At 42.5% G+C, this 12,328-nt stretch overlaps 1 protein-coding gene across 3 annotated transcripts in view; it reads right to left on the bottom strand.

Moving 5' to 3' along the window:
- Nucleotides 1–1,523: 1,523 nt before the first annotated feature.
- Nucleotides 1,524–12,328, bottom strand: part of cldn19 (claudin 19) — a 12,003-nt gene continuing 1,198 nt past the window's right edge. The window contains exons 2-5 of one of the 3 annotated variants that reach the window (XM_080421133.1): nt 7,320–7,484; nt 6,815–6,899; nt 5,899–6,045; nt 1,524–3,121 (exon numbers count right to left, since the gene is read on the bottom strand). In XM_080421133.1, coding sequence (XP_080277259.1) covers nt 3,085–3,121; nt 5,899–6,045; nt 6,815–6,899; nt 7,320–7,484 — 434 coding nt within the window. In that variant the 3' untranslated portion in view covers nt 1,524–3,084. The other 2 variants (XM_080421132.1, XM_080421134.1) reach the window with 2 other exon arrangements.

Genomic DNA, 12,328 nt, shown 5'->3' with positions numbered 1-12,328 from the left:
AATAGAATCACATGTGTTCTTTAAACTTACTGAAAAATCAAATGTGAACCAGGAGTCTATTTGTTGCCATCTCATAAAGGGTGAGATGAAGAACATTGATCTACAATAGAGGGAAGTCTGTTGTCAGGGCATGTTCCTTTCTCAGAGTTGAATACTGGTATCCAGCTTAACCATAAGACAAAGGATGACACTGTTACACTTATTGTTTTTCACATTGGCAATGGGAGGGAGTTTCATTGTCATTATATGTAGACATTTTAGATGAAATACTTGGCAGTACAATTTTCATGTCATTTGTTTACTAAAGAATGTCAAATATATGGCATCTCTGGCTCATTGTGGTTTCAATTGTTCAATTCTCTCTCTCTTTCTCTCTCTCTCTCTCTCTGCACTGTGTGTGTGTGTGTGTGTGTGTGTGTGTGTGTGTGTGTGTGTGTGTGTGTGTGTGTGTGTGTGTGTGTGTGTGTGTGTGTGTGTGTGTGTGTGTGTGTGTGTGTGTGTGTGTGTGTGTGTGTGTGTGTGTGTGTGTGTACTTAAATTATCATGAACCCAACAGGGTTGTCCAAACAACAGCAATGTGTTCTGATCTGGAGTTCATCCAAAATGCCAACATATGCTTCATGCAGACAGTTCACAGTCTGCGTAAATACCCTGGCTTGTAGAGATTGTCCCGGTAACTGCTGTCTGGTGAGTGGCGGTTTAAATGACACCACTATATGGACATATGTACACCCGCACATCTCAGGTGTGTGTGAGATTTCACATCCGTGCTCTGTTCCCTTAACTCTGCATACAAGCTCAGAAAGTTGTTAAAGGGATAGTTCACTTTCTATTGATTAGTCACCCCATGGAGACTTGAATTCATGGGTATTTTTTTAGTTTTTGTCGCATTCCTAAGGAAATAATTTGATGACCGGGTGTATTTCCGGTAGGAGACGGGAATCAGATTATTGGTTTAGGAATGCGACAACAACTAGAATATATCCATGAATTAAAGGCTTCATGGGGTGTGCAATTGATAGAAAATAAGATTTTTTTTGGGTGAACTACTCCTTTAACCCCTTCCTGATGCCACATGGTAAAAAATCTGATACACTTGGGGACCAGTGCTTTGGGTATAAATAATGAAAGCACTGTGATATACTGCGTGATGTTTAACAAATGAATAATTCACCTGCATGCCTTGTATATTAAGTCCTTGAATTACCTATCTCACTTGTTACACATGTCCTTGCCATTTAACAAGTATCCTCAACAATATAACAATCTTCTGGAAAACAAATCCTGTGTTCAAGGCTTGTATTTGTTGAAGCGATGGTGCGCATGTTAACTTTGTGCGCACGCCTTCGAGAATGTGCCACAGACCAGTGGAGCAGAAGTGGAATTCCACGTCTGCAATTATTGAACAACAGGGTGCATAAGAAGTATTTGAGGTGGAAGGGAAGGTGAAAGTCAAAAGGGGTGAGAAGTTGGGAAACATTTGATGCGTCATTAATTCAAATTCAAATCCCAGGAAATTTATTTTTCTCTGTTTACTTTATTCTAAAAGAAACAGGAGTATACTGTAAAGGAGATGATACACAATATCAAGGAGGTAAATATTAGATAAAAGGAATTGCATGGTGAATATAGGCAACAGAAAGACATTTGAACCGATTACACACAGCAAAACTGGCGTTCCTTAGTACAGGACATAAACAGGAGACAGCACGCAGTACAGTACAGTCCTTGAGAGTCAATAATAAGAACAGTCCTCTCATGCAAAATCATATTGGCACTTAACTAAAACAACATTAACATAATTGACTATACCCTCAATCCAGGCTATTTGAAAATAGGCACACAGCTTTTATAAAGTGTGGCATTCGGCATTATGTCGAAGATATAAAGATCTCCTTTGTTCTTTCTTAAGTGTTACTGTACAGTAGCTACGTACACATGTTGATATATTCATGTTGATATATTCAACAAAATGCCTAAATGATATATGTAATACAATAGAAAAAGGCAAATGTGATGTTTACAGAGGAACTATTGACAATACACATCCTTCAGGGAGGATGCAATACTATATAATCCATGTAGTCAAAAACATACATGTGCACAAACTCATGTTATAAGGCACTGTAGTAAAACATATATGTATTAAAAAAGGTGGTGGTACTGTATATAAACCTGGGCATTTTTAACATGTTATAGAAACATACCCTGAATGACTGTCACTCCCAAAAATAACAAAACAGACTAAACAGACAATATGCATTTGATCTTCCCCTCCTGATAGAAGTATTGCCATTTGGATACAAAAATGCTCTTTACAAAGACGATAACAATGGTCATTTGGCACATTATTGGCCTAAATTCGTTTCTTGTTAATAGTTTCTGTAAAATATTCTAAATGTGTCTGCTTGTCTGGTTTGTTTTTTGAAGAGTGGTTTGTCTGTTGCCAGAATTTAAAACCATGGTAAGGCCAGACGATTCTCCCAAACTACAAGTACTGCTCCCTTTTCTCTGGTGGGGTACTTTTAACATTTGGTCTGCAATTCAAAAAGGGAAAAAAAAAACATGTTTCAGTCAACGTTCAGTTAAATTCACTGAGAACAAAATAAATCAAAGGCACATCTACAAACCCAGAAGTCATAGGATATAAATGAAAACATAAATCATAACGCAACATAACCACAACGTTTTTCAACTCATACAGTTAACCTTCAGTAAATAAAATAATAGAGGGGAGGTCTAGTATAGGGTTCACAGACTGAAGTGGACAAACCCCACCTCACCTCTTAAAGGCAATGTCTATAACTATCTAAGCATACATATCCTTTAAGAGTCCATATTTACAAATAAGGCTCAGTGGGTGATGCAAGTTCTTAAAGGGGTGGTACACATCTTGTTTTCCCACAAAATACTGATAAGGTGCAGAATGATGTACGTAGAAAGGAAGGGAAAGATGGGAAGGGCATGGCATATTCTAATATACAGGGAGACAGGCGTCCAAATTTGGGATATAAGAGGGAAAAGGGAAGGGGGGAAAGACAGTGGTGGGAACTCGAACAGTCCTCGATAAAAAGGCAGGGCTGATCAGTCAGGGAAACTAGTTTCACTCAACAACTCTGCCCTGAATTAGAGGAGAGAAGAAGACAGTCAGAGAAGAACAGGATTAGCGGACATGAGGGGAAAACTCAAAGACACATCAAGACCACACTGTTTGTCACCAACAGCTCTGAGTTGTTAGTGGGTGAGTGGGTGCTTGATGGTTTAGGCAACATACGTGTTAGTGAAAGAACAAGCGATGCTACATTAGCTGACTGACAAATTGTTGTCGGTTGAAGGCATTTTATGCCAGGTAAAAAATATTAGTAATTGATGTGATGATCTGTTTGAAATTAAATGCTTGTTTGCTAGAGGGTACTGGGATGCAAAGGGTCACTATCATGTCATGAATGAGGTAAGCTGTTACGTCTGTTACGTCATTTTAATGGCTGAATGTTGGGTCCCTGGCGGTGTCTCGTCATTCTGAATACATCCATTATATTTATTTTCATTTGCCTCACTTTCCAGGTCATTTTACCTTTCTTGTTGAGCAATAATTATTAAAACAGCTGTTATTGACAGTTCAACCAGGGTTGTTTTTCTCCGTTGTTTGAAGGAGGTAAAGAATGTCCCCCCAAGCATGAGCACAATGGAACACTCCACCAACAAAAGTCTACCAAGAAGAGGGGCCATATGTGTAGAAGATGGGGGGGGGGACCTTCTAGGGAGCAATTCTAAGAAAAGTTAATGGCTTTATTATCTGGAAGAGCAATGGACCAGCTCTTTCAGCAAACACTAATGAAGGTGCTGTATTGTGAAGGAGCACTTGGGGTCACCAATTTAGAATTGCAGTTTGAATTTGACAAGCTTTAATATGGTAGACTCGATGCGTTTATCTGGAGTTCACTGACGGCTCTCTGTAGTTTGTCTGTAGCCACTACCTACGATAAAACACATAGGGAATGGAATTTAATTGATTTTATGGCAATAACATTAAATGTAACGTTCACTTACAGACTAGTATAAAGTAATCAGTGTTACTTGCCAGTAGCATATAATACTGTCCGGGTAGCTCAGTCGGTAGAGCACTCGCCTTTCGACCACAAAGTTATGGGCTTGATCCCGGGCACCACAAACTCAGCATATGAGTAGCACGGCTTGATTGTACGGTAAGTACTGGGAGCTGATGGTAGGTGTTGCACTCCACCTCAGCAATCCATCTCCCAGGGGTCTAGCGCATTGCGAAACGGGGATAGACTCCTGCGTTCTGGCTGATAACGACAATAAGCCCTCTCCGACCTACTTTCTTCAGTGCAGAAGACATCTGAACCTACAACATCTCTTTATTGTAATTACACAGTAGATTGTGAAGTGATAGGAGGTGATGGAGGTGTTATCAAATGGACCATGATGTAGATGACGATGATGATGTATAGTGATGAGTCTCTCTCCTAGCAACTAAGCAGAGACCTTTGACTGACAATTCACCTTCCACTCCTGCAGATTAGCTAAACTTCAGCTGCTATACATTAAGTACTACAAAGCTGAATTGACTCTCCACTGTCGAGTTTAGCTGGCTGTGTAGGGCTTTGCTTCCCCCACAATAGTGGAGGATCCCATCAATGCTTAGGGTATACACTGTAAAGTGTATACGCTACACCCAGTTTAACTGAGTGTAAATGTAAATGTTCACTCAGTTACAGTTTTTACGTTACAGATAGATGAATGGACACTGAGTATGTTACTGTGTAGTGCAGGGGTGAGGGTTCTTCCTCACATGTAACTGCACCAGTGGAGGATGAAAACACAGAAATATGGAGGCAACACACACACACATGCAGCTCCAACCAGGAAGCATAGGACATGCCAACTGACCATTCTGTAAATGTACCTACAGTATGACACACTTCTCAATACGTCCCATTCTTTTAAGGGTTAGTTTTGCTGTACACAGGCAAAATATATATTTATATATTTTATATAATAAACCTATATATAATATATAAATATAGCTTTGTATCTCTAAAGAAGTGCGCAAACAGAGCAAGAAGCTGTTTGTAAGGTTTTTGGGTCAGATTTAAGCAGCTGCGTTGATTTAGACTTTGTTAAATAATGACTTTAAGGTTTCACTCATTAGAAAATCTATAAAAATAAGTGAACTAGATCACCATGCTCTCCGTGAAATGAGCAGGTCTGCTCACACATACGGTAAGAACGTTTCTGCATAATCATATATGTTTTGTTCTATTTATATTTAGTGTGTGTGTGTGTGTGTGTGTGTGTGTGTGTGTGTGTGTGTGTGTGTGTGTGTGTGTGTGTGTGTGTGTACGTGCATGCATGCGCGCGCACGTGTGTGTGTGTGTGTGTGTGTGCGTGCATGCATGCGTGCGTGTTCGCACAAGTGCAATTGTTTTTGTGTGTGTGTGTGTGTGTGTGTGTGTGTGTGTGTGTGTGTGTGTGTGTGTGTGTGTGTGTGTGTGTGTGTGTGTGTGTGTGTGTGTGTGTGTGTGTGCGCGCGTGCGTGCGTGCGTGCGTGCGTGTGTGTGAATGTGTGCTTGTATGTGTGTGCGCATGTGTGCGTGTGCGTGTGCGTGTGTGTGTGTGTGTGTGTGTGTGTGTGTGTGTGTGTGTGTGCGCGTGCGCGTGCGTGTGTGTGTGTGTGTGTGTGTGTGTGTGTGTGTGTGTGTGCGTGACGTGTGCATGTGTGTTTCATGATGCATGTCTTTCAGTGTGTCTGTGTGCTTCATAGTCTTTCTTTTATGTTTTTAAGCTGAGTAATGAAGAGTAAAAGGGGTGGAGCCAAGCGTGTCCTCTGCAATCTGTTTGGGTGGCTGCTGGTAGGGGGGCGGGGATTACACGTACTCCCTGGTTGTGGAAGGCTGTGATTGGCGGTAATATTGTTGCCCTCGTCTGTCTTCGTTGGAGCAGGAGCAGCAGAGGAAGGAGCCGCCCAGCACCGTCAGACTGGACGCCGCCCATCCCACGAACAGGGCGGAGCCAAACTCGTACCTGCACAGGAAAAGCAGGATAAAGCAGTGGTTCTCAAACCTACGTCAAGGATCCGTAAATCGTATTTGGCTTCAGGACCCCCACATGAACATATTTTGTGCCAGACACTCCCATACAAGATTTGTGTTGTTAAAATGTTTGAGTGAGGGGAAAAACGTTTTACGGCTGAAAAGAAAATTGTGGCTCTACAAGCTCACAACGTGTCGCACCACGGCGAGTTGTGAGCTTTTAGGTCGCTATTTTCAAATAGCCGGTGTATGTGTGGGAGGGATTTTTAAGTTGAACTACTATACTATAGTTCAACCAAAAAATTACTTATTTTCTATTAATTACACACCCCATGAAGCCTTGTTTTCATGGAGATTTATTCGTTTTTGTCAATAATTTGATGACCGGTTTGAGACGACTCTTTTTTGAGAGTCCGCCAGTCATCAAATGATTTGCTTAAGAATGCAACAAAAACTAAAACATCTCCATGAATTCAAGGGTCCATGGGCTGAGTAATCGATAGAAAAAAGTATTTTTGGGGGAGAACTATCCTTTTAACTGCTTAATTGTATGATTATGTGAAAACTGAAAATAAACCTTGTTTTAAATGTTTTTTTATTAAAGAAGAGCAGGACTGCTCTGTAAGCCAGAGGTAGTATTTTATTTTACACCAGACAAAGAGTTATTATTACCTCCAACCAGAGTGGTCACTGCTGGAGGAATGATAGTTCAAACTGATCAGTGATTTATTCAGTAATCTTGTAGGTGAGGATGTATGTACCTGGCATTGATCGGCGTGTTTGGGTTGAAGAACTGGTAGGACACCTGAGTGGCATACCAGGACACAGAGACCATCGTACATAGACCTGTGGACAAACAGATGAGTGAGTTATCCATGTCTGTATATCAGCTACTGTAGGCCTAAATACACACTCTGCCGTTTCCATACCATAAATCTCTCAAAATTTGAGCCTATTTGATAGGCAAACACATGCATGCAAATTGCAGTGCCTGTTTGGCTTGTTTTTCCTCCCTGAGGCTCATGAAAAATCAGGGGCTAATGTGGCCAAAATGACCACTTCCTGTTTACAGCAGGGACACTAATTACGTACTAAAGACCCCTGGTCAGAGGAATGCCAGACCACTATCTCTCAACACCAGATACACAAAGGAGATATGACAAAACCCCAGTCTATAATACTTGGTGCAAACTAAACCAATTAACTGTGCATTGCACTTGAATTGAATTGTACAGATGGCTCCCTTTGAGGATGGTGACATCTCACCTGCTAGCAGGAAGAGCGCTCCCCCAGCCACAGCGATGCGGGTCTTGGAGAGAGGGTTGTTGTCTCCCACCTTAGTGCACTTCATGCCCACCACGCTCACGATGATGCCAATAAAGCCCAGCAGTACCGACACCACCATGAGGGCACGGCATGTCTGGATATGTACTGGAGACAGGTAGAGACAGATAGGAGAATGACATAGGAAAAGAGGAGCAGAGTAGAGGAAGCGAGAGGGGAGGGGGGAGGGGTGATAATAATAGAACACAAGAGATATGAGGAAGAGACATGGAAGCGACAAGACAGGACGGGGGGACAAGAAAAGGAAAGGAATGAAAGTGCGAGAGAAGACGAGAAGACAAACAAACTGCCTTTTACTCTCATGTGAAATAAAATGAACATTGTTTCACATGAAAACACATCATCATGAGGGAATGAAGCTGTTCAAGCCAAGTGGGATTGAAAGGAGACCACAAAACCCATTAAGGACCGTCCACCACTGTCCTATTTTGCAAGATGGGGTAACTCTTTAGCCCAGAGGTAACTTGGCCACGCTCTGGACCCTGAAACGATTTTCAAGATCATCTCCAGACCATTCCTAATCATTCTGCAGTGGTTTTGCTCTTCAGAATTCTGTGTGTAACCCACACGGGCCTCAGTATACACATAACTCAGTGGGAGGGACATTTTACATATTTACACATGCACATATTTACACATGCACATATAAACACAATGCATGTACACACACATGCACACACACACACGCACACGCACGTGCACACGCACACACGCACGCACGCACGCACGCACGCGCACACACACACACACACACACACACACACACACACACACACACACACACACACACACATATATACAAAACAAATGTGCGCAATAAACACCAACATGAACGTACGCGCACGTGCGCGCAGACACACATACACAACTTCTGTGGGAGGAAACGACACAGATAAAGCACACAACTCTCTCTCTCCGAGAGCAGCTGTAGGAGGACTGCTTTACATGTTTCACACAGTGGGATTAGTGTAGCCTTGTCACAAAGCTGGATTGTTTTCACAGGGCTGTCGCCACGGCGATCAGACATTATTGCTTCAAACACAGCCACACAGGCAAGGGGATGTGTTGATGCTAATGTCAAGCTAGGGCATCACAATAATGTCACAGCGCCGATAGTAGGAACTTTTTGCATTTTGCCACTTGTGAAGGCATTATAATAAAGTCTCAGTATCGTGCAAAGTTCCAAAATATTCCAGCAATCGGATTTGGCTGTCTAACAGAGACACCTTATTTGCTGGTGAAAGGGCTATTCCCACTATGTTTGTCAGCAGGACAATATCTTACAAATAAAAACCACATCATGTATTTACAACAGAAAGGAAGGTGTTCAACATGACATAACTCAAAGCTACATACAACAACACTGAATGTGGGCTCATATAATTGAATAAAGTAGAATCAAATAAAACAGAACGGTATAGAATGTAAGAATGACATTATGGTCGTATGGGGGGAAAAATCACTTCAAATACACATTTTGAAGAATAGAGTGCCCCAAGAGCTAAAGTCACCATATGTCATTGTGTCAGAAATACACACACAGGCATTCATAGTTGGCAATAAAGTTCCATTTCACAAGATGATCTAAAGGGGCACAGTGATGGGGAATGGAATGGGACAGTCTTTTGAAGTGTGATTTATGTACTGACTGTTCCTTTTGATCGACGATTTTAATGGTTTTTAACAGAGCAAGGTTTCATTTTATTTTACTTTCATCTACACTGGCCATTCTTCCTCTATTCTAAGTGAGTGGGGTGCTTGGACTGACGCTAAATGACACCATTCTGACCAGCACAGCCACCGACAAGCCAAAAGGGTGTGTGAGGGCCTATGGGGTCAACAGTAGGGTAGAGCGAGGAGATGGGGGTAGGTTGGCTCAATCACTATACTCTCTCTGGCACTGCCAAGTTGGCAGTGCCAGCCACAAGATTTCAATGAGGTGTGTATGTGTGTGTGTGTGTGTGTGTGTGTGTGTGTGTGTGTGTGTGTGTGTGTGCGTGTGCGTGTGCGTGTGCGTGTGTGTGTGTGTGTGTGTGTGTGTGTGTGTGTGTGTGTGTGTGTGTGTGTGTGTGCGTGTGCGTGTGCGTGTGTGTGTGTGTGTGTGTGGGCATTGTAAGAGTTCCATTGTGAGGTCACTCGTGACTCTTTCATACGTAATATCTGCTTGCCCACTCCAAACATGAGACCTTCTACTGTATGCCCATTAGTGCATTTACTACACTTAAATCAATTGATACAAAACGGATGTCCTGCACAATGAACAAATTTCCTCTTATGTACCTCACGTGAGGTGTGCAGGGGTGCATTGTAACCGGCTCTGATTGAATTTTGCGCTGGAAAAGAAAGAAAGGAACGGAGAACGGAACAGTGTGTGCCAGCCAGGCCAGCAGGTGGCTGCCAGGCCACCCCAGAGGTACTACATAACTGCTTTTGTCCTCGCTGGTGACCTCACTATAGAGCAGGGGAACAGGCAATGAGAAGGCTGCCATTGTGAGCAGAGGACCTCAACTTCTTCCTGCTTGTAAAACAACTAACTCCAACCTGGCACTCATGCACCATAATGGTATTAAACAATACAGGGTAAAGTACCAGGGTAGCAGTGAATCTCACTTGAAACTCAACAAGCAGAATCCCTACTTACTTTGTCAATTAGCACAGCAGAACATGACATGATGTTGACATGCAAAGACTCGTTTGAGCTTCACTTATGACAAAATGGACGAGCCGGAAATCTTTAGCAGTTGACACCAGTGTAATCACCGATGTTGTAAGGGTCTGTTTGATTCCATTTGTACACACTCTCAGACTTGAATGAACACTCATTTTACATTTGACAGTGTACAGAACAATCCCAGGTGGTGTAAATTGCAACCACATCACGAAGAACATCTACATTTCCAGGGGTGGGTCAATGTATCCCCCACACAAAGCAGTACCTCTGGCCCTGAAATAGGCAAGAAGAACTGTCCCTTCAGCACCACTCACACACGAGAGTCATCTTACAACATTGCTTCCAACAATAGAAGCAGCGAGCTCCCCCATCCATATAAGGTATTACATGACTGCAATGTTAACCAAACCTACAGAACATCTAACAGTTTCCACCACTGCTGTTCGACTGTCCTAGCAGAGCCCAACACAGTCTGGTGAGCAATAATACAATCACACAGGCCCTATCACATGTTGCTCCTGCTGTGGAGTTAGCCAAGGAGAAGAAGTTTGTTTAGAATTGAAACACAGCGTTGCTGCTGGTCCAGTTGCTGGAGCAAACTAGCACTGGGGGAGATGTTCAGTGAGGAGAGTCAGATGGTCTGCTGCCTCTTGCATGATCAGATGGCGATGTGATCTCACTGTGTAATGCTTATATATGTCTGGTGCATCACCTGAGGAAAACTCTGAATGTTCATCCTGACCGACTACCTTTTCAGTTCATCGTGAAAAGATACGTAGGATTAAGAGTTGTTTTGCACCAGGTATCCAGAAGTTGTGATAAAGGATCACCTGCAGGGCAGTGCCTTGTTTTATGCCTTGCTCAAGATTAAGTGAATGTAATTGAAGCTACCTCCCAGCCACCAGATAGAATACATCCTGATAATGAGGAGAGAACAGCTACCCTTTCAATCATCACTACGTTTAGGCCAACATAATAGAGGATTCTAAAATGTGTGCTTTGTCTGCATGCTAGATAAGAGCATTGATGCAGTGTTAAAACCAGAAAAAGGAAGAGACCCTGTTGAAGACCCAAGTGTCAAAACGCGTCGGTCAGCTGTTGCCTTGCTCATCTGTAAATAACTTTTCACCTGAAGACGTGTGCCTCAGTATTTTTTCCCTACAGTCTGCCTCACCACAAGCAGAACTTTGGGTTCCTATGCATTGAGGCAGTGTTATTTGTATTTGTTTGCTATCACAGAGTGGCTCTGTGCTCGCCTTTAACCTCAATCTATACACTCACTGGGTGTGTTGCTGGACGAATGGAACAATGCCCACATGTGGGGAAGACAGCGCACATTCTGGGAATATCTCTAGTGTTGTCTCAACACTGCTCTTTTCTTCTCAGAAAGAACGCCTATTCATCCACCAGGACAATACGCTGTTCTTATTACTGGGATGAGCCGAAAGAGAATGTAGATCGGCACATGCATCCCTTCACATAGAAAAGCCACAGGAAAAATGTTTTGATATAATGAGTCACTGAGACACCATAATGTTTGCCTCACTCACTCCCCTGTTGTTCCATTTAAGAATTTGGATTAACCATGCGTATGAACGTTTCTTAAACAGACCGCAGAGAAAAACAGACAAAACTTTTAACAGTCAGCTTTGAATTGTGTTCTGGAAATTGCTTTTTGTCTGGGTCTACCCCCCGTAGTCTTTCATTAGAGAGCCTAATGCAATGATTCAGGCAGACAGTGTATAGAGGGATTCATGTAATCTGTGTGTCATTAATTATGAGTCGGTAGGACTGACTTACTGATCGGAGATGACAGAAGGCTCATATTGAGGGCTAATTTATGTCTGAACCCCGCATTCCTCGCCCTCCCCCTCCCCCACATCCAGCCCCAATCCGCTCTTCATACATTCAGTTTGATGATGATGTTTTGATGATGAGTTTTGAGGCGACAATTTCATTAAACATGCTAGCAGCAGCATTTCTACTGAGATTTATGCTGCTGAATTTAATGCGTTGCGGATAGCAGACAATTAGGGAGTTGTTTTTCTTCTGTTTTCACATTCTGCTGCTGATTCAAACATTTGGCCTGATGAATGGGGTCAACTCAACTGTAATAACTTTTTAATTAAAGCAGGGCCATACATAAGTGTAGCTCTCGGAAGCCTTTGTTTTCAGACAAGCACTGCATCACACAAGTAAAGAAGTTTCTACTCGTTCTCTGTCATCCCATACAAATATATTTTGTTATGAATCATACTAG

Source organism: Gymnoscopelus braueri (genome assembly GCF_963280865.1).
Source record: "Gymnoscopelus braueri genome assembly, chromosome: 3".
NCBI lineage: Eukaryota > Metazoa > Chordata > Actinopteri > Myctophiformes > Myctophidae > Gymnoscopelus > Gymnoscopelus braueri.
Note: the sequence above shows the minus strand (reverse complement) of the source record. Positions and strands in the feature narration are given on the sequence as shown.